General features: G+C 37.6%; 1 protein-coding gene, 1 long non-coding RNA gene and 1 pseudogene across 2 annotated transcripts; 1 reads left to right on the forward strand and 2 right to left on the reverse strand.

Moving 5' to 3' along the window:
- Window positions 1-435: 435 nt before the first annotated feature.
- LOC126783202 (uncharacterized) lies at window positions 436-1,045 on the reverse strand. Its single transcript, XR_007670842.1, has 2 exons — window positions 897-1,045; window positions 436-828 (listed from the first exon to the last, which is right to left on the reverse strand). It is a non-coding gene; the product is annotated as an uncharacterized LOC126783202 (long non-coding RNA).
- Window positions 800-8,188, forward strand: LOC126783201 (gibberellin 2-beta-dioxygenase 8-like). Its single transcript, XM_050508622.1, has 3 exons — window positions 800-1,230; window positions 7,495-7,822; window positions 7,952-8,188. The coding sequence occupies exons 1-3, from the start codon at window positions 800-802 to the stop codon at window positions 8,186-8,188; spliced, it is 996 nt and encodes a 331-aa protein (XP_050364579.1).
- A 9,121-nt stretch (window positions 8,189-17,309) lies between these two features.
- Window positions 17,310-23,047, reverse strand: LOC126782171 (receptor-like kinase TMK3; annotated as a pseudogene).
- Window positions 23,048-23,202: the final 155 nt, after the last annotated feature.

The raw sequence follows: 23,202 nt of genomic DNA on the forward strand, positions 1-23,202 counted from the left end.
CTACCAGTTTGCAGAGAATCAACTAAACATATATAAGAATCAGACTTCATTATGTAGAGAAAAATGACTAGCTACTGACATGTTTTACTTTTTAAGCCTTGTGCTAGCTGTCTGCTGAACTATCTTTGTTCTGGGTAACTCTTAGGCCGGTAATGAATTGTTACCAGTAGTGTAAATACACAAGGTATGTGCTATAGAAAGAATTGAAAGAGCCAAAGTGTTCTGGGAAGAAATTAATTTTGCATCTTTTTTAGGATTTCTTTGTGTATAGGGTTCAGAATTAAGCTGTCTTCTTCAACTGGTGTTAATATATAATTTCTACATCAACCAATTGCGTGTATATAACTAATTTATGATTTAAGTATTTAACTAAGCTCAACAAGAGATGTAGAAGTGATTCTGTATTCCATCTGCATGTCTCTTTTAGCATCATAATTGGGTGGAATGACTCCATAACATTTGTTTTTCATAGATCACTGTAGAGTGTAAACAAGTAATTCCTGATTCTTTGTTTTCAAGAAACAAAGAAAGGGAAAGAAAGGTTGTAGAGGCGATACAATCGCCCCAGTGAAGGGATATGCAGTTAAAAAGCTTATACAATTCGTTGCTAAATTTATTGCTCGTCAGATGGATTTCCAACAATTAAGCTCAAACTTAAGGAATCATTATTTGAATTGATCTGGCTTTCAACAGTTTCGATCTGCATTAACTCCGGATACTTCATTTTTCATATTCATATATATGTTGGTACAGATCTTGAAAATTACTTCTACCTTTCAAATTTGTGTCGACATCTCTCATGGATTTCGAACCTCCATTCCAAGGAGCCTGCAAGGACCTCTTACTAAATTCCCCAATAATTAACAAATTTCCAGAGGTTGAGGAATGTGAGCTACCTGTGATCGATCTTAGCCATCTGGATTATGAAGACATAAACAGAGACAAGTGTACGAACAAGATTGCTGAAGCTGCAAGCCAGTGGGGTTTCTTTGTAGTTGTGAATCATGGGATTTCACCAGAAGTTCTGAACAGCATACGAGATGAGCAACAGAAGCTGTTTCATCAGCCTTTCGATAAAAAGATAGAACAAACATATTTGAATCTATCTCCCCTTAGTTATCGTTGGGGGAATCCAAAAGCTACTTGTGTCCAGCAATTCTCATGGTCGGAAGCCTTTCATATTTCTATGGCGGACATTCCAAACATGAATGAACAGCACCAGAGACTTAGGTATGAACTCTGACAATGCAATTTGAACTTCCATTTTTGTGCTTATAAAGGCAACCAAACAATTCGTCGGTGAATATATATAATTTAACAAACAAAATAAAGAAAGCAAACAAATATTACAAATATATTTCTAATTCCACATCAGATGTGATATTAACAAGCTGCTAATTGTACAATCATAAACAGCAGATCATATAGAATATTAATTAGGTCGTCTGTATGTAGTTTCTGGTGTATACTTTTCAGACTTTAGCTAAAGGGTACGTAATACTAATTACACGTACGCATTTTGTCAAAGGAAATTGGTGCCCTTGTTTGTTTTGTTAATTTGTTGGGATCGAGGAAATACGATCAAACCAGCTGGGTAGGCATCCCGTCATTGATCTTATTACTAAAAAGAAAATTCAAATATTATATGTGATACTGTACCCATTAACTTCAAATAACATAATAGTAGTTCTATTTATGTACGTACCCTATAATATATGCACTATTTAGTTGATTTAGGATGCTACGATTAGAGTGATAGTAGTATAAGATTAATTCTTTAACCGATACTCTTTAACTCATTTATTAATATGTTATAATTTCTCTGACATTATCTAATTAATTATTTGACCGACACTCTTAATTCATTCTTTAAAAATTTATCGTTTCACCGACATTATTCAGTTAATTCGATCTATATTTCCTATATATTATACGCCGGTTGCAATTTCAACAGTATAGCAACAGTATCGCTATAGTTGCACTACAGTCGGTGTCGGCTCGGCTCGGCTTACAGAAAGTGAAAAGAATAGGTTCTGTGGACCCAGGTTTTAATGATGACTTTACTTTTGATCTCCTCTTGCTCCATCTGCATCTCTCTCCCTTCTCTCGGCGTCTCTCTCCTCTCAAAAACCCCTTCATTCGTTTGGTGAATCATTTGTGTGTCTCCCTTCTCCTTCTCTCAGAGCTCTCTTCCTCCTGTCTCTCTTTGTGATTGTAGGTGGTTTAGTTTGGGTTTCTCTTCCTCATCTTCAGTTTTTTTCTGTCTCTCTGTGGAAAACTGATGTTGCTAATCTGATCTCCCAGCGCAAAGCGCCTCCCCTAGAGGAGGAAGGGAGATCAAGCTTACTGTTCATTGGTATTTACATTCTTGCCATCGAATTTAGGGGTTTGGCTGTCAGCTGTCGAGCGAGGTATTTCAACTATGTTTTGCCATTTTGAGGGAATGCATTTCTTATGTGTTTCTTCTCGCGTTGGTTTTGTTTTGTCCAATCCGTTTCCATCGCCTTATGTTTGGATGTGCTCAAATCAGTTTTTCGTTCAGTTTGCGGAACTCTCTCTCTCTCAACGAAGTAGGGCGAGTATGATTTTCGTTTCTGTCTTTGTTGCTGTGCAAATGGAGCAGGAAATCAAAGCTCAATTATCCATCTCTCTTCCTCAATCATCTTTATCCAGTATCTTTAGTCATGTTAAGTTTTTATTCTTGGTTTTCACTTGATTCCAATTGGTGTTTTGATCATTTTGCATGTGGCTAAGTTTTGTTCTGGGTTGCTATGGAAGCTCAAAGCCATCGTTTTCATATATATGTATATATATATATATATATATATATATATTTCGTTTAAAGCTTTATAATTTAGAGAATCGAAAGAATTCCATTTTAATTGATCAATAATGGGATCATGGGGTTTAGTCATTTTTTTCCCAACTCAAACCTTTTTTGTTAATCACTAATCGATTGGGTTTAGTTTATTATTATAAACTAATTAGATGCTCTGAGTCTGGGTGAGTAATTGAATCTAAAGGATGAGCCAGTTGGGAAATTGGCGAGAGAAGCTTAAAGATTAACATTTGACGCGGGACTAAAGTTTCATTATAGTTGAACAATACTATCTTATTATAAATAATATCTGTAAAGTAATTAAGTTTTTTGTTTCTTACAAAATATCCACTATGCAGCTTCAGATTTCCATAGTGATAAACTCCGTGTCAGTCGGAGTATGTGTCTAAATTACAGTGAAGAACAACGGCCACCGTGTAAGTCTATAGCTCACATGTTTCTCAAGTTTTGATTATAAGTTTGTAGTTCATGCTTGCTTGGTCTATCTTTGTAGGTGAGAGTTTGGGTTTGCAGATCAAATTTTCAAGTGTACGACTAGAGTAAGGTTCATCAATTTCTCTTCTGGTATTGGTTACTTAGCTACATCGGTTTCGTTGTTGTTTACTGTATTTGTTGATTAGAAAATGATTTAAACGTCATGTATCATGTAATGGTTACTTAGCTATATGCTGACTGCTTTTAAAATTTCACTATTTCCAGCTTTGGGTTGTGTTTGATTATATTTTTTGGGGTGCATATCTTGGCGGTTGATGACTTCTATTGTTTTCTATGCTTGCTTCTTCTGTTGATACTCTGGGTTCATGCTGAGGGAGAAGAAATAATTGGCGGCAACTCCCTTTCCTTTTTCAATCATAAAGGTATAACCTCAATCTATTTGGTGCCATTTACTCAATCCTCTATAGCTTCTAGATATTCTAAGAAGTAGCAAGCTGCAAATCATAGAAAAATAGCCCATGTGTGCTTCAGTTTAGATTAACTTCATCAATTTGGACACATTTGATGTTCATTTAACCTCTCATGCCAAAAGTATAGAACATGAGCCAGTTTTAATAATGTTCATTTAAACCCTGCTTTTGTATATCATGTTTATAACAAAGTGACTGCTATGAAGTTATCAATCATGAGGTACAACTCATTCTCAACAGGAACCAATTATGCCTATTTTTTTGGATTTATTGTTGTTTTGGGGGTATGAAATAAGTTTCTTTGTGAAACGAGCAATGTGGCTTATTTGGCATAAAACTGTTACTCATTTGAATTCATTATTCCAGTTCAGTACCTTACTATAACACTTGATGGCTTCAAGTCTGTTTAAAGGGATCATGGACCAATAATTAGTATCAAAATATCAGTTCTGTTATATAAATAGAGACAAAACTAAACTGATTCAGTTATTTCTTCTTGAATTGAGAAAATTTTCAATTGTAGTAGTTATATAAATAGAGATGTGATACCTTCTTTCCACTTATACTGGTTTTTGATTGAATGAAACATATGATTTCATTTGAAGGACTTGCTGGATTGGAAGAGAGCATTGAAGATGATTAACTTAAAGGTATGCTTACTGGGAGATTTGGTTTGGGAGAAGAATGTTAAATGCCGGGCAGCTGCAAGGCCTTGCTTCATGTATGCTATAAATTACTTATATGCTTTGTGTACAGTTTTAAGAAAATTCGTTGTTTAATTTATATGCAGCCACCTTCAGGGTAATTTTCACCCTCAAACTGGAACAAATTCAATCATCTAACTCTCATTTTACATTTTTCAATCATCTTCAATTCCATATTAAGTTATAATAGTAGTTATTATTTGTATCTCTTTGTTGTTTGCAATTTTTACGCAAACAAAAATAAAAACTTCATCTCAGGTTATGTTAAACCCCAAAAGATTTGGATTTTTCTAATTTTTTAGCAGTGTAAATTTGGGTAAAAGTTAGATTGCAAAGTGACATACCAGAAGCTCAGTTCTTAAATTACGTACAAGCTTGGCTTCAATTGTAACTCTTCCATTGCTTTCTTTAGAAAAGGCATACCCATTATTACTTAGCAATTGCTTTTGATGTTGTTCATCAGATCATGGTTTTGACTCCCATAGTTCTAATCAATTGCCCAAGTTTAATATTATACGGCTGACTAGCTAAAACTTAACTGAGATTATCTGCTGTCATTTGAAAATTGACAAATGATAGTAAATTCACTAAATTGGATTACTTAGTAGTTCTAATCCATTAGTAGGGAATGCTTCATTCTTGATTTGTGTTTACATTTAATAGATTACTTACAATGTCAGTCTAATTGTAGATAGGGAAACTGGATTCTTGAACATGCAAAGCTCAAAGCTAGGGAAATCAAAGGTCTGTACCAATTCTTTTCAATACGAAAACAATTAAGTTTCTGTTAGGTTGTGATAAATAGCATTGCATTTTTCCATGTTCTCATTTACAGTCATCTTATGGAGAGATCTATGATCCTCAAGTATGAGAGAGCTTCATAATTTAGAGCCGCAACTTCATTGGCTGCAGGTAGAACAATGAAGGAGCAGCAAGTTTTTCAATAGAGGAACAATCTGGAAAATAAAAGGGTTAAATGAACTCAACTAAATGTGCCTTCATCCAATGTCAATTTGCTAGGACAAAAGTTAGATTGGTTAGATATTATATATGGAGTCACAGAGAGATTCTAATTGCACTTTAGAAATATAGCAGTCATGTCATCCAATGTCAAGCTGCTATGATAAAAAATAAATTCACTTGGCTTTTCAGCATGAAGTTTATGTTCGCTGTTTTGTTTAGTGAAATGGCTCACTATGAATCAATGTAATATAAATTGAAATCTTTAGTGCGTGAGGTTTAGTGCGTGAGGTGAACGTATATGAATGTTATTCTATGTGTATGTTGTGATTGTTGTCATTAGTAGAATCACTGTGATACATTACATGATTTTAGCATTGCCGACGCAAAGCGCGGCCCCAATACTAGTATATATTATGATCTGGAATTCGCTCATCTGTTCACATGTGTGATTCCAAATATTTTAATCAATTGGACTTGGATTGATTACAGTCATGCTCTATACAAAAGCCAGACAATGATTTGAGTCGCAGTCTTGTCAAGGGTAGGAATCATGTAGCCATTGTTCCTAAATAAAGCCTTTTCAGGAAGGAAAATATGCCCACATATAGATCGATTGGAATGCATCGATATATAAATATGCCTTTTGAGTAATTAAGTACAGCTATCTTGCTTGGCAATTGGAAATACGTGGAGCCTGTGAGACTGTCTGTCTTAGCTCCCTGCGTATGTCGTGGTGTCGTACTGCGCATACAAGATTGGGTCATGCGAGGGCCAAGAAGATCAGACTCCAACAGAGAACTTCTGGCCCTAGGGCACAGACTCGTGGCTTTGCATGGTGTACCACGTGCTCAAGACTCTTTCATCACGTGTGCAAATGGATGATGTCCTTGCCCGATAGACTCGGGCCTCGTGGTACCTATATATATATATATATATATATCCCGTGGCCGCTATAAAAGTAACAACAAGATCGAATAATGTTCGAGGCAAGTTCTGGAAATAGCCTACTCTTGAGAGTCTAAATTTAAATTCCTGACATGTCGATTAATGATAGGTCTGTTTGGAAAATGGTAGAGACGACAATTATCTCTTAGACGTTAGAAAAAAACTGGTAAGTTGTGGAAGTGGAGGCGGGTAAGTATGTAATCTCCCTTCACCACACGTGCGAAGTCGTCAGTTTGAGATGCATAAAACATTAGAACCCAAGCCCAGACTGAGCTCGATTAGTTCTGCGGCGATGGCGACCTTGCTCTCATCACCTCCACTTTCTTGTCTTGATTTAACGTCGAGCCGGCATCAATGGCTTCCTCTATGCGTTGTGAACACCTTTGTGATTTTAAGTTTTAACGAGGATCTATGTAGAAAGAGGATCTGAGGATAGAGATGGCAACAGTTCCGATTGGGTTTTAGGATTCCGGCCAAATTGTTGCAATGTATTTGTAGCGCATGCTTCGTATTGCTGTCGTTGTTCTCTATGTGGTGTTAGGTTTATGAGAAGACAAGCCAAGAGGGAGAATCAAAAGGAAGATGGTGATGTGTTACCTGACGACCGGTGATTCATACCCTCCTGCATCCAGATTTATGAAGGGCGAAAGCAATGTAGATCGGGTTGGGTTCCATCTCAATAACGATGCTACTGTTTCAATCGATGATTTCTAGTAATGAAAAACAGTGTGGACAAGGAAAAATCACCTTCAATCAAATTACACTTGTCACTGTTATGTTAAAGACTCAGACGCCGTCTACAAAAAAAAAGCCTATGGGCTCTCGGAGAGTAGGCGCTTAACAGACATTGCCTAATGCTCAATTCCTCCTTTGCATATTTAATTTCAAGATAATCAGATTTAAATTAATCGTCTGATTTCTGCATCCATAATATGATCTTTTTGGTTTGATATATGTCTGCATCTATAATGTGCTAAAGGATACTCGCTCATTAAATCCATTTTAGTACACATACAATCTAGTTGATAGAAACAGCTTCAAATTCAGCTCAACATGTATGTAATATAAGTTTATATAAGTAACTGATTAATTAACAGCGTCTAGTTTCTTTACCTTAATATCCACTACGTTTCATCAGGTCGACGATTGAATCATACGCGAAGAAAGTGTCTCATTTAGCTGAAAGCTTAGCTGAAATTTTAGCGCAGCGTTTGGGTGTTGAATCCAGTTATATTAGAGATCACTGTCCATCAGGAACTAGTTTTCTTCGACTAAATAGATATGCTCCCGCTCCCTGTCCATTTTCTTCCGAAGTCTTTGGTCTCTTGGCTCACACCGATACCGCTTTTCTAACAATTGTTCAGCAAGACCAAGTTGGAGGTTTGCAATTGTTTCAAAAAGGAAGATGGATCGGAGTAAAACCTAATCCTGAAGCTTTGGTTGTCAACATTGGCGATCTTTTTGAGGTATAATTGGAATCTTATTAATTAAACCCTGAGGCTGGTCATGAGTCTCCCTCTACGACTTAGGTCGTCTTATATTCTGTATTTCTCACAACTGCAGTTATGTTCTCGTGTGTTATATGATCTAAGCAGGCCATGAGCAACGGTGTTTACAAGAGCATCAGGCACAGGGTGATCACCAATCAAAAAGTTGAAAGGTTTTCTGTGGCATACTTCTACTGCCCCTCCCTGGATACCGTGATACGGAGTCGCAGTACTACTGAACCAGCTGTGTTTAAGAGCTTCACTTTGCTGGAATATAAACAACAAACTGAAAGGGATGTTCGTGAACTTGGGGAAAAAGTAGGGCTCTCCAGATTTCTCCTTTGATGAGGTTTAATTTCTGCTTCTGGGTTCTGAACTTCTGATAACCAAAGCTTTTCGTATCAGTCTATACTCTGTACTCGCCTACTTGCGCTGAAATTTTATATTTCCTTTCTTTTGGTAGTTTGGTTAATTTTGACCCTTGGTTTTGCAGTATGGGCCTTCCTTTATAATTTTAGTTCAGAAAGAGTTGGTGACAATTCAAAAAGTACTAAATCTGAACACACATGCACCTAGCTATTTTCAGTTGCCTGAAGGAATCCCACATCTGCCGAAGGGATTAACCGGCGAGCTCGGAAGACCTCCGAATGGAGGGGATAACTCTCCCAACACCCAGTGCTACATCCACAAGGACTCGAACCCAAGACCTTGAGTTGCTAAGAGCCTTCGTCTGGTAACCCCATATCCAAGTTCAAATCACGCATACACTATATTGCAGTTTAAATCCCAAAAAGTTTTTGGTCCATCGGAGAGAAAGCGGTTTAATAAGATTTCTCAACGCAAATTAATTCTTGGATCTAGAAAACCTTTGAGAAAACCGTCATTGATTATATAGAAAGAAAACAATATCATCTTCATTTCACCTTTTAATGCAAACGTGCAATGAAGGTAGAAAAGACTAGGAAAGAAAAAAAAAACTCTCTAAGGGCGCCATCAATCTTAACAGTGGCCTTTAAAATCATAGTGTTTTAAAACATTAGATTTCAATTAGTGACCACGTTTTTCTTTCGGCAAGGCAACGATCGTGAATGGCAGTGACACAAGGAGGGCAGTTTGCGTGGGTATGGCAAGACAAAATTCTTGGCTGTGGGATTATCAGATCATGGTGGCGGGTTTGAAGCGGGGATGATGCGGCAACTTTGTGCCAGGCTTCGATTAAGATGTAGCTAGACACTTAAGTGTGGCATCTTAGGCTATATCCCAAGAGAAATTTGGCAAAAGTAGGCAACTTTAGTATGTGACTGTCAAGATAGAGTATCATAAATTCAAATATAAATTGCATGTAATAATTTTCTAACTAAACTATGGAGGACCTTATTGAGAATTTGCCAAAAGATTGATCTAAGCATGAGTGTAATATTCTTACAAACAGAAAAACTTACAAAAAGAAGGAAGAAACATGCAATAAAATGAAAATTTATCAACTCTAGATGAAATAATCTCAAACTATAATTTCTTTTAGTAATAAAATGAAAATTTCACATGGCATACATGATATGGTAAATACGCGATTGATGCGCATGCTTGTCTCTATGAAAGGCACATATCTAGGGGTGGATTAGGGCTTGTTGTAGCCCACCTCATTTTTTTTGGAGTGAAAAAATTGAGTATATGTCAAGTATGGCTGCCCAGGAAAAATTGAGTCATTTGTTTTATTTTTCTGGGTTTATTTGCTCTGTTTTTCGAGGTTTATATATCAACAAAAAGTACATAAGACAATTCTTTTCACTTGAATCTCAGTTTTCTATTTTGTTTTAACAAGTGTAAGTTATCATTTATATGTTGAAATTATCACTGCTCTGCTAAGTGTTTAAAATATTTTTTGGCCTTCGCCCAAACTTAGTACTATGTTATTAAATCTTCGATCTGTCCATACTCTATGAGATTTTAGATCACATGCCGTCACAATTTCATGTCACTCAGCTTTGAATTTATAAATTCTAATGAGGATGTTAAAGTGCAATATAACCAAACTTGAGGAGTTTTGATACGACCCCAATCTTTTATTTCGTTAAATAGTATTATCATCCAATTTTAGGTATGTTCGTAACCGAAATCCGCATTTAGTAGTTGGCGTTGGATTGTGGTAGAAGAGTTTTGTCAGAGAAACGCCCATTTTAGAAAGTTACTGTTTACGGTAGAGTTTTTTTTTAAATAGGTGGGTAAATTGCCATTTTTGGAAAGGGAAGAAAAAGAGAGAGAGAGAGAGACGAATAGTAGCGCCGCACCCCTCCCTGACCTCGGCACTGTAGCAGTGCCCATTCTCCGCCGTCCAACCAAAGTGGGCCGCTGCACGGGTCTCTTCTTGGAGCTGGGAGGATCGTCGATCAATCTGGATGGGTATCGCCACCCATAGCTCCACCGTTTGGGAAATACAGCGTCGAGAAACCCTTAAAGCCGAACCTCTCTCTCGCCGGAACTGTCACAACCCCGAATTTCGAATGATAAAAATTCGAATTCGAAGCCATGAAAACTCAAAAACAATCTCAAATATATTGAAATCATCTTATCATAACAGTGTATTGAAATAGAGTCCAAAACGTGACTCAGTCAACTCGAATAATACACAACCAATGAAAATGTGAAATTCACTCAATCCTCACCACAAAGAGCAGAAAGAAATCTTTGACAATCTTCAGTAAAAGCCCTCTGATTCTGCTAATCCACACATGCAGAACTATCCCCTACACCATCGAATAGGTGCACCGGGATCGTAAACATACCAGTAAGCTTTGCAGCTCGTATGAGTAAATCAATAATACATATCGCATATAAACACATAAGAAAATACTGAAAACATTTAATTATAAATGTACTCATGAGTCATTGGACGGCTCATCTAGTTGTCCAATAATATCTGAAAATATGCGTGTTCATGAGAAATCGGGACCCCTCTGTTTACCCAAATACATTTATAATACGGGTACTCATGAGCGCTGGTACACCTATGTTACCCCTCATGTTAGTACGCCGCCCGACATTGGGCAACCTCTCGCTACCCAATATCCAAAAGAAAAATACTAAAAACATTTAATTATAAATGTATTCATGAGTCATTGGACGGCCCATCTGGTTGTCAAATAATATCTGAAAATATGCGTGCTCATGAGAAATCGGGCAACCCCTCTGTTTACCCAAATACATTTATAATACAGGTACTCATGAGCGCTGGTACACCTATGTTACCCCTCATGTTAGTACGCCGCCAGACATTGGGCAACCTCTCGCTACCCAATGTCTAAAATAAGGGTACTCATAAGCGCTGGTACACCTCTGTTAGCCCTCATGTTAGTACCCCGGCAGACATGGTAGAGCTCTAACTAAATCGTAACTGTCGCCCGGCCAAGACTAGGTTCTGACATGCCAACACGTCCGAAGACAGGTTCACAGATCACAAAAATATTTTAACATAACTCAAGTTAAAACCACGTACATACAATCATCACATGATATTGTACAAATCAAATCGACATGCTCAAATAAATAAATATCAACGCTATAATGAACTCATTCGCAATGGAAATTACGATAGTATATAATATAGCAAACCATATATATGTACCTATTTTATCGATTATACACATACACCATCCACTATATCATATACATATCATAGTTCATTCTTTTAAATTTAACGTAATCATGAATCTCCGCAAGAGTAGATTCGTCATTGTGAGATTTTACTTAACTTATTTTCTGCGTGCAACTTCCACGACACTGAAAGTAGTTTCCTCACTCGTTTCGTCGGTCACCTAATAGCATGATAAAATGCTTAGAAAATGATACGTAAAATATTAGGTGACGATTTCAGTACAGCTAAATGCTGTTCATAAAACATTGTTCACAGAAACACTGTTCATGTTTTACTGTTTTACTAAACACTGTTCCAACGTACTGTTTTACTAAAACATTGTTCCAATGCACTGTTTTACTAAAAACATTGTTCACAGTTAATGTTCAATGAACACTGTTCACATTTACTGTTTATAGAGTACTGTTTAACGTAACTATTAATGATCACTGTTCACAATACTATTCATGCGGCGCCATTGTTCACCGACCGCCACCAATGACCACCAAATTTCACCACCATAATCTAAATGACATTCCTAACAACTTCCTAGTTCATCACAAAGTCTAATTCTGAGCTTAAACAATTCAATTTAACAAGAACCGAAAAGCCCCAATTTTAAAACCTAGAATTTCTTTTCTTCGATTCTCCTAGCATACAACGATTGGGGTTAAATATTTTAGAGGGTTTGTAGTATGGAAGGAGACCTTCAAAATGAGACAAGAATTGTACCGATTGGTTGCCGAAGGAGTGAGATCCGACAAGTTGAAGTTCGGCGAAATATGCTTTTTCATGAGAACTTTCGGGCTTCACCGTTCCTAAACGACGGCGAGATGGCGGGTGGCGCTACACCAATCGACAGGGGATGCAACAACCTTTCAAACGTGACCGGTGCGCCGCTCTATGGTGGCCGGACGGCGGAGATCCGGCGGCCCAAAGTCAGCCACTCGGAGAAAGAAAAATCTAGGATTTTCGGTATGAACAGTATCTGATCCGAAATTTCTGATTTTTCTCCCTTTTTCTCTTTAATTCCCCTATTTATACTATTTTCCAAAAATGTCCAAATACCTTTTGATTCGTAACTTCTTCATACGAACTCCGATTTAGGCGTGCCACGTGTCCACGAATTCGTATCGACGAGCTCTACGACTTTCTTGTAAGAAGTTTTCTAAGAAACCCAATGAGTCAAAAATCAACTCTTAAACTCATCAAATTGAACGTTCTCGAACAATTAATATTTCGAACCCTTTCGTTTTCATCCTCATCTAATAAAATTAGAGAATGACCAAGTTAATAATATCAGGGAACTCATTGGAAATTTGATATGAATTTTCGGGGTATTACAGGAACTCCGTCCTTAGGCCACCATAGGATGGATGCTTGGTGCATTTTGAAGATCTCGTGCCATACTACATTTTCACCGAAGTAACTGAACCAATTTGAAGGATAAATGATCGAATCGATGATTTCAAATTCTAGGGTTTTGAAATTGGAATTTTTTTTGAAACGGTGAAATTGGACAAGTTAGAGTTAAAATTGGTTGTTGTTGTGAACTAGAAGTTGTTAGGAATGTCATTTTGGATCGTGGTGGTGAAATTTGGTGGTCATTGGTGGTGGTCGAAATACGGTCGATCGACCGCCACTTCCGGCGGCGGCAAAGGCGGCCACCACCGTGCCAGAGATTTTTCGAAGGCATTTTTAAGCTACGTGATGGTTGAGGAGGGTGTATGATTATTCGTAGAATTTTTGGAGGATTTTTGGGATAGCTTATGCGATTATTTTCCGTATTTAAATGGTAAAGAGTTGCGGTTTTGATCCACAAATTGGGGGACTCATGGTATTAGGATGCTAAAATATTTTGGAGAGTGTACAAGGGTTATTAGAGAAGTTGAAGAATTTTTGGTAGAAGTAGTAACGGTTTTAGACGAGTGAGGGTGGTTGTTGTTCTCCTTATTAAATATAACCGGGCTGCGGTCATTAATTTTATATGTCTCTGCAACAGGAGGTCGGGAGATTCGAGTTGAGGAAACCTCGGACCCACCCTCGGCATAGCTCGGTTATTGTGAGTGGACTTTTCTTTTAAAATATAATGCATGCATGAATATTTGGATTTTATTGATTTTGTCGTTATATGAATTCATTTATTTTTCTTGTTTATTTATAATGATAGTCCTATATAGTTGTCTTGGAAATAGATATGAGAAATATATATAACGCCTTATTTGATTTTTAGAAATTATTGATTCATTATTTGGGAATGGGATTCTCGAAATTGTTGTTGGATATATTGAGATTTATATGTCCGGTTGAGAACCGTACTCGTTCTATCTATTTTTAATCCGGTATCCTCTCCTTTAACTATATAAAGGGGGCACAATCAACGGATAAGATTGATTTTCTATTTTATTCCGTTATCCTCTCCTTACCTATAAAAAGGGGCACGATCAACGGATAAAAATGTTGTCCATCTTCTATGATTTTGCTCATTTATTATATTGTGACTAGCGGGGCTAGTTCACTCATTAACTTTTGAGGCCATACATTTTGAGATGATTATGCTAGCATATTATATCATTTTTCCGCCTGGGAGGCGATGCTACATAGTCGACAATGACATGACAAATCAATACCCTCTTCGTGAACGTGACGTGACAGTATTGAGAACTTGAGATTATATATATATATATATATATATATAACGCCCGAGGGGCATATGGTATGACACTTCTTATTTCATGTTTAACTAGCGGAGCTAGTCTACTCTGTTATTTGAATTGGCATCATCTTTTGACTAGTGGGGCTAGTCCATTTTCCTATATTTTTAGTTATATTCATCGGCTAGCGAGGCTAGTAGTCTTTCTATCAGTATTCGATTGGATATTATTTAGCTAGCGGGGTCTAGTCCGATTTTATAAGAGTTTCTATTATATAAAATATAAAATTGGGGAAGTAGCTTTTAAATTTTATTATTTCTGTTATCGTCTTTGTCCACTCACTCTAACATTTTAAATGCTTTCCCCTCGGCCATTCGGTTTTAAATGCCCAGTTCGCAGGTTTACAGATTCCCTGTAGCTACTGTGAGGCAGCATTCTCTACCGCCGAGTACCAGACTGTAGGTTACATGCTTAGCCTACAAGTCATTTTTCCTTTATGCCGTTTAGTTGCTCTGATATTGAATTTTATTGGATGATTGTTTTATGATATTTAAGAGTTTGGATTTAAGTTGTGTAACTAAGATTGAAATATTTGATGTTAAAGTTCGTTATGGTTGGACATTGTTATAAGTGCAGTTTTTCGCAAGTTTAGTTGGCTACTTTCAAGGGAGACTGCCAAAATTTTGATATGTCTCATTTGTCAAAAGTCCATGCACGACTTATTCTAAATATTAGGTTAAATTTTGGGGTGGGTCGTGTCAAGTTTTGGTCATGCCTTCTTATATTAAGTATCACTCAAGTCATTTTCCCAATAAAATTCACTCTCCCAACAAAAGTCAGATTGCGGAAAATCATAAAGACGAGAGTTCGTCATATGTGTGATTAGCTTTTCTTGTCAGTTGTTCAAAATCTAAAAATTGAGAACCTTCATTTAAAAGATAAAAATAAATGTAATAAAAAATATCGCACGCATGAATGCAGTTCTTTTGCACATGCATAGAACGTGCTTTATCATCTTCTATTTCCATCTCTCTAAAATTCCAATTTCGCATACTTTTATTATCTCTTTATCATTGTTTTCTAATTGCAAATTTAAAGTTTGAAAATCTTGTTACATTCTTCAATTAATCAATTAACCTCAATTATTAAGAATGTTACTATTAACACACCCCAAATTACTATTCACACACATTCTCTCCTTTTCTATCACTATAGTTTAATTGGATTATAAATTTACCCTTTAAATTGGCTTTTTAATTGGCGCTCATTATGGAGCGGGTGTGTGAATAACACTTTGGAGTGTGTTAATAGCATGACCTATTATTAATTGATATTATTATTTATCATCCGGTATATATAACCAAATATCACTTTGTCAACCAAAATGAATTTGAAATCATGATCTAACCCTTACACCATAGATTATATTAAAATATATTTTAATAAATAAAGGATAATATAGTAATAAACAAAATAATGTAAAAATTAATTCTAATTTTTCTCCTAAAATCTCTCTAGAACTTCTCACTCCCACATTTTTCTCTAATAACCACGTTCTTTCTCCAATAATAATTGTTTAAATAAATATAAAGAGAAAAAAAGAAATTCCTCCATAGACATCGGGTGTGGGCCAATGCTAGTATATATAATCATATGGAGGCTGAGGAGTTTTGTCCCATATCCAATACTTAGTAACTTGGTAAATCACTCTATATTCAATGGACTATATAGTCGATCATCTTCTATTCCCAATTTCCTATTTCATTCCATGTACCCTACATTTGACATGTGTCCTGCCACCTAAGACAAGTTAACATTAACACAACCCCGTCAATTTTTATTTTCTTGTAAAATTCGTCTCAATTAAAAAAATAAAAGGCTGAGATTGAACTCATCCTCCATCACAGTGTCTGCTGACTCTGGGTCGCAAGGAGTTATGAATCTGTAATCGTCCATGAACTGAAACCAAAATGTTGGTTGTGGTGGTGTAATCGGTGGTGGATTATGTTGTGTGTAACTGGGTAAGATCATCAGCCATATGATCTTATGATGAAGAATGAAATATGAATCTGGTGTGTTGGTGTAGGAAATATGATCACAGCGGACTAATTAAACGCATATAATTTTTGAATTATGTAGGGAACTAGGGATAGGCAAATAGTTTTTGAAACAGATTGAAAGGGAAAAATTCATGCTCAATCTGAAAGTTTTCCATATATAAAGAGTAGGGGTATCTGGTGATTGAAGAGCTTCTACGCATAGGCTCTTGAGCATGAAATCCTATATTCGGATCAATATCACTTTCCAAATCCTAATTTAATAAACTTGTTTACCATGAGCAACAGGTGTGTGGTGCTGCTCGTTTATGCTCTCGGCGGTTGCAACCGGCGACGGGAGATAACAACATTCCCATTCTTCCATGGGCAAAATTGAGAACTTCATATATAGAATTTGTATGTTGTTATAGATGAGCCGAGCCTCCATATGGATCTATCTAATATGATCTCCAAAGAGCTTGGATGAAGATGGAGATGCTTCCATTTTTCTTTGTTTTATTTCTTAGCAAGGGTTATAATTTTTTAATAAATTATAAATCTTAACGGAGGCAAATAGCTGTTAAATATTCTTAGGTGGCAGGATACATGTCAAGAGTTGATTAGGGTACATGGAAGGGAATAGAGAATTGAGAATAGAGGATTAGCTGTCGTCGATCATCTCTAGCAGCTCCTCGAGGGAGACAATTTGTTTCTGACCGAATGGATCGAATCTCTAAAAACAAGTTCCGAAGGCCAGAACTCCAAAGTGGCCAATGTCTTCATCATATCATCCCAAATTATTGCAGTAGGCAATCCTAACCCTAATCTAATCCAGGGTTTCATGGTCCTGTCATTTTTTGCATGCAAGTAGACCGGCAGGTTCGGCTTCCGAGTGGTCCAATTTAAAATTAATCCATTTGAAAGCCCTTGCAGGCCCACAAAACAAACTAAATTTGCTTCTGAAACCCATGTACTGGCTTTGTGCAGCAAACATGCAGGCATCTAATAATTTATCTAGTAGCTAGGGGGACATGAGAGGAAGAGTATACATCTATTCACTATATAATGTAGGATATATACATATTGAATACAATACATCTATTCAATACACTGACAGAAAGAACAATTTTGGTTTATCTTTTACCTCATAGTAATAACAGAGTGTAATCATTATGACTATAATCAACGATAGTTACTTGAGGTCTTAGAACATCTTCAATGAAGATGTTAAAAGTTGTTGTCAATTTAAATTTTTCAATGAAGATGTGAATTACAAGAGAACTTGGAGCCTGATAGCCGGTTCTTCTCATCTTACAATAGTATATGGACAAAGGAATAACAAGCAAAGTAACAACAACAACACTTGTGGCAGGAGCAACAATCGAAACTATGTTGGGCCCTTTTGATGTCTTTGATTCAGAAGTCCCATTCCCATTAGAACATGTGCCTGTTGGGGAACTCGTTGATGTAGAATTACTCTCTGGCGCAGGGCCCTGCTCAGATGGATTACCATGAAACAAAGGATTCCCATAAACGACCACTTTAACAGTGTCCACAAATTTCGGCAATGGAAGGGTAATATTGTTCCCAGTTAGATCCAGCACCGTCAACGCTTTCAAGCTATTCCAATTAGTAGGAACCGTACCCGTCAGATTGTTATTCTGAAGCTTAATCTGAGTAAGAGAATCCAACTTGGCAACTGAAGGAGTCAATGTACCATTAAGATTACGATTCTGTAGATTAATAACAGACACCTTCCCATTATTCCCACAACTCACTCCCAACCACAACCCTTTGCAAGGATCATTACCAGACCAACCCTCAACTAGCTCAGTAGGGTACTCCAACCCCCAAGAAACTCAATAAGTGCGGTAGCCTCCGGCGCGCAAGGCACCCCCGGAGTGTCTTGACAAAACGCATTCGAATCATAGCTCACATTCTTAGCCTTAAACTTGGGTATAGCACCCATAAACCAGTTATTGTTCAATTTCAAAGAATCAAGCTCGAAACTGGCCAAACTATCAGGAATCACACCGCTAAGTTGATTCCCATTCAAATTAAGATCCTTCAACGAAACCAAATCGCCAATGCTCTCAGGAATACTACATGTCAACTGATTCTCATGAAGCCAAGCCGAGTTGAGTTGCACCATTGTCGCCACCACACCAAGTCCACCACTCAACCCGCCGCCTTCTTTCTGGTTGTTCAGCCTCAAGCTCTGCACATTCATCCCCGCAAAGCTCGCTGGAATCTCGCCGGTGATTCCATTCCCGGAGAGCTCTAGCACGGTCAAGGAAGAAAGATTGCCAAGAAACTCCGGCAGCGGCCCGACGAGGTTGCAGTTGTCGCAGGTGAGATTCTGGAGTTGCGCCGAGTTAGCCAACTCCGGCGGGAACATCCAACCTGTAGAGGCGTTGAGGTTCAAACCATCTAGAGCTAGAACCTCGAGGGAGTCGCCGGGAAAGGAGGAGAAGTTGTTGTAGTCGAGGAAGGCGTACTTCAATTGGGAGAGGCCATTGAGAGAGGGGAGGGGCCCACTAAAGTGGTTGCGCTGGAGGCCGATGTTGGAGAGTTGGGAGAGCTGGTTGAGGTTATGGGGGAGGTCCAATAAGACCGAGTTCTTGGACTTGAATCTGGGAGACTCTACTGGCGGAGCAGAAGACGTGGTCGCACTTGGGAGGGCCACAGGGGTCGGAGTTGTCGTCGGGCCAGTTGAGGAGGTCGAAGTTGGTCATGTTTTTCTTGAATTCGTTCAGCATGGCGAGGTCGTTCGAGTCTGTGGTGCTGAAGGTGACTGAGAGGAGGGAGAGGAGGACAAGGAGGATGAGGTAGGGGACGGTGGCCATGGCAGATATGTGGAGGGGTGAAGCGGCGGCATGGAAGCTTCATAGAGCCATCAATGGCTGGTTTTGGGAATGAAGAAATGAGAGAGAGAGAGAGAGAGAGAGAGAGAGAGAGAAGGGCTTGGGTGAGAGGATTGAAAGGTTTTTCTGTGGCAATTCGTCGTAATTAGTTGAAAGAGATGAGGGTACCTATCGGGACTACGAAAATTTCATTAAACTACAGTGTTCTCCGCTATAGTAGGCACCGCATGGCTTCTGCTTCCAAAAGGAGGGTAAGGGCAACTTCTTCTTTTTGAGCTTAAAAGCTCTGGCTTTTAGAAGCAACAAGTGAAAAGTTGATTTACCAAACACTTCTATTAGCTTAGCTTATAATCACCGGAGGTAAAAAGCTTTACCAAACATAGCCTATATCACCCAAGTAATTATTATGTGTACCGCCACACCACGTGTCACTGCCATGTGGTGTATCCATCCAATCATATTACGCTATGGTATAATTATCATGGACGCGGTGAAAATGACAAAAATTATTTATATATAAGAACCAATCAGAAATAATCACAATAAAAAATAGACCAATAACATTAAGAGGTACACCACGTGAGATATGTGGTGGGTAAATATAATAATTTCTCTATATCACCCCATTCTAATGAGGGATCCATTTTTGGGGTATTTTAAAGAGATTGCTCATTAACTAACTTTTCGATTACATTTTCACATCTCAACCGTTCAACTTTTAGGGTCTAATGTGTAGATCACTTACATACAATTTCAATAAAAATAGTGATTGTTAATGTATCAAACTTTGTGAAAGAAATAGACGCACCAAATCTATCAAACATGAACCGTTCATGTTTAGAAGTTTAAATCCCAGTTTTGAATACCTTAAACACCTTCATTTTGGCTAAAATTTTATAAAGGTAATCTACACATTAGAATCTAAATTTTGAACGGTAGAGATGTTGAAATGTGATCAAGAAGTTGGTCAAGTTGTCTATCCCTTTGAAAGGCTAAAAAATAGGATCCCTTAGTGGAAGGATCCTATATATATTTATAACCTTTTGTTTAAATCTTAATTTTAAAACCTTTCGCGTAATCAAAGATTGCAGCAAATTTTCATAAGAAGCTTAATTATGTTTGTTTTTTTAATGGGACTAATGCAATGTGGCTGCCCTTAAGTCTTTTCTTGAAGCAAGTTTTCATCATCCACAAGCTCAATTAATATCGTGGATTACTAGAAACGACCAATGATTCAATTTTAGCATTTGATGGGAATATGAGTCGCTGGGTGGAAACAATGATAGAGAGTAACCGTGTGACACTAAATTGGGTAAGTATTTTCTTTTTTGAAAAAATCTATGTAGTTTAATGTTTTCAAATGATTAATATATGATATTTTGTTGTTTGAAAATTTTGAGGGAGATAGACAAGATGGATTTACTCCTCCAACAGGCTTGCGGTAAATTTTTAGTTTGTTGTTACACTTTTTTTCTTTGCTTGATTCATCACATTACATTTAATATCTTCTAAGCCTATTTTCTTTTGTGTTTGTTTCAGCAAATCTAATGAGCATTGTCTTAGGCAAATTCATGAAAGTGATGTTGCCATGTTGAGGATACAAAATCGTAGCTGGTGAAACTGTTTACAACAATTGAGGAAAGGATTAAGGAAAGGAGATAGCATCAGCAAGCTGTTTACAACAATTTCGTTTCTTCGTCTTGGTGCTTGGACAAAGTCATCAAGATAGTGTAGTGCAGGAAAGAGTTGGGGCAAATAGTCACTCCAGTCTTCCATCAAATGGATCCTTCTGATGTGCGGCACCAAATGAAAAGTTTTAAGCTCCAAAAGAAAGTGCAAGTGGAAAAGATGGAGCACAAAGATGTATATGGGGCGAATGAGGAAAATCATATGTATAAGGGTGACCTTTCGCGTAATCAAAGATTGCAACACATTTTCATCGTACAAAAGCTCAATTATGTTCATTTTTTAATGATGATAATGCGATGCGGCTGCCCTGAAGTTTTCGTTAATCTAGAAGCAATTTTTTTATCATCCAGAAGCTCAATTATGTTCGTGGATTTCTGGGAATCATACAAGGGTGACTTGTCGCGTGATCAGAGATTAGAACAAGCTTTCATTATCCAAAAGCTGAACTATGTACGTGGATTAGTGCAAACAATCAACAATTCAATTGAAGCATTTGAAGGGATCGAATATGAATAGCTGGGTAGAAACAAGGCGTAGAAACAATGACAGACTGTAATCGTGTGACATTGAATTGGGTAAGAATTATTTTGCAGAAAAGATCTCTTCACTTTCATATTTTAAATAATTAATCTGATACTTTTGTTGCTTGAAGAATTTGAGGGAGATAGACGGGATGAATATTCTCCTCCAGCAGGGCTCGTAGTAAACTTTTAGTTTGTTGTTACACATTTTTTTCTTTGCCTGATTTATCATTGATTAATATCTTCTAAGCTTCTTTTCTTTTGTTTGTTTCAGCAAATCTGATTGTGATAGCGAAATTCAAGAAAAAGATGTTGTGATGTTGAGGCTTCAGAATCGTAGGTCTGAATTGAAATTGATTGAAGAGACTGCGATTCAGTCAGAATACACAAGCTGTGTTTCATATGGTATGCCATCTTTGCCTTTTGTATTAATTACTTATTTAATAAATAGATTACCAACAAATAATGCATTCCTTCATCTTCTCATCCTATTTCTATGAAAGTGTGGACGTGGATTTGGAGTATCTCTTCTCTTCCCAAAATCAAGTTTTTTTTTTTGTGTGGAAGTTGTCTTTCGTCCCAGGGAAATCAAGACATTTCTGTGGTTCTCTATTGTGTTGGTATCTTGGATTTTGCAAATATATGAAGCCAGGAAGGCATGAATCTTAGTTGTTTTTGGTCTAAATGAAGGTATCAGTCTACTGTCTTAAGAAGATCCAAAAAAGTGTGTGACACTAACCAGTATAGTATTGTCTTAAGAAGGCACTAAATGACCGAAGTCAATTTGTAGTAGTTTTGTTGTGAAAGTAGAATGCCAAAGAGAAAGTCCTCAACTGATGTGTAAGTCGTGGACATGTGGCTATATAAGAACAAAGGACAACATGTCGTCTTCCAAAATTAATACAACACTAAGAGTAGACGAGGGGCATGCACTAAAAGAAATCAATGAATTCGAAATTCAAGATGAAAAATCGAGTGACGAAATCTAGAGATGAAACCCACTTCCGTCAAGTTCGCCGACGTCCAAGAATCCAAATTTGCCAATGCGTCGACGACTTGCTAATCTAAGTAATTATCCATTTCAATAGTAGGAAACGGATTGTATGCACCTTCCGTAATTCCGGTGTTTGCACACCGACTATTGTGCATGTGACACGTGGTTCCCATTATCAGATTATTTTATGAAATTTTCTCTTTTACCCTCCGGTCATCAGTTTTCCTCTACCTAGTTTCCTTGCTGATCCCACCAACAATAACATCAATCAATCATTCAATCTCTCTCTGGGTTTCTTCTCGAGATTTAAGTTTTGGAAGAGTGGAGGGACAAAGCAGATATCATCATATGAAAGACAGAGGAAGCTCCTCTTGATACACCTACGTACAACAAAGAAGAAGACGAATTCCACCCATTGTTTGTGTCTGTTCAAAAAACAATCTGGCGCTGTACTATTGAAGATGAAGGCAACCGTCTCGGTTTTCAAATTCAACAAATGCATAGCCACGCGACGCATCGGTCACGATATGCCTAACCAAATGCGAGTTCTTGACTAGACCTTGCTTGCTCATAACCTGGCGAAGTGTGTGTTCGGTGGTAAGGTGAGAGAGGCGGCCAACGAAGAAAGTGCAGTAAGGGTTGCCGATGAGCTTGGGATCGCCGGAAGGGTCGTAAAGGGAGGCGGAGGAGCAAAGCCAGGCTCCGTAAACGACGCTATCGTGAGGGAGAGTGTCAGTGTCGTCGATTTTTCCTGCTTGAATCGGATGGTACCACTGGTACGTCTCCGCGTAGAACACCGCCTCCGTCTTTCTCATTCTTTTGCCGTGATTACAAAAATGGTAAACATGGAAAACTGAACAAAGCATTAATTTAATACAAAAATCAGAAACCACGTGTCGACCATATAATCAACGTTGCTCTGGTGTCTACACACCGATAGAGCACCGAATAGGCTCCCATTCACTCACAG

This window comes from Argentina anserina, chromosome 2 (genome assembly GCF_933775445.1).
Source record: "Argentina anserina chromosome 2, drPotAnse1.1, whole genome shotgun sequence".
Taxonomy (NCBI): domain Eukaryota; kingdom Viridiplantae; phylum Streptophyta; class Magnoliopsida; order Rosales; family Rosaceae; genus Argentina; species Argentina anserina.

Bases quoted from the DNA above. Each gene is read 5' to 3' on its own strand.
- LOC126783201 (XM_050508622.1), top strand. From the start codon at position 800: ATGGATTTCGAACCTCCATTCCAAGGAGCCTGCAAGGACCTCTTACTA. The intron at 1,231-7,494 runs GTATGAACTCTG...ACGTTTCATCAG, and splicing joins GAACAGCACCAGAGACTTAG to GTCGACGATTGAATCATACG. The intron at 7,823-7,951 runs GTATAATTGGAA...TGATCTAAGCAG, and splicing joins ACATTGGCGATCTTTTTGAG to GCCATGAGCAACGGTGTTTA.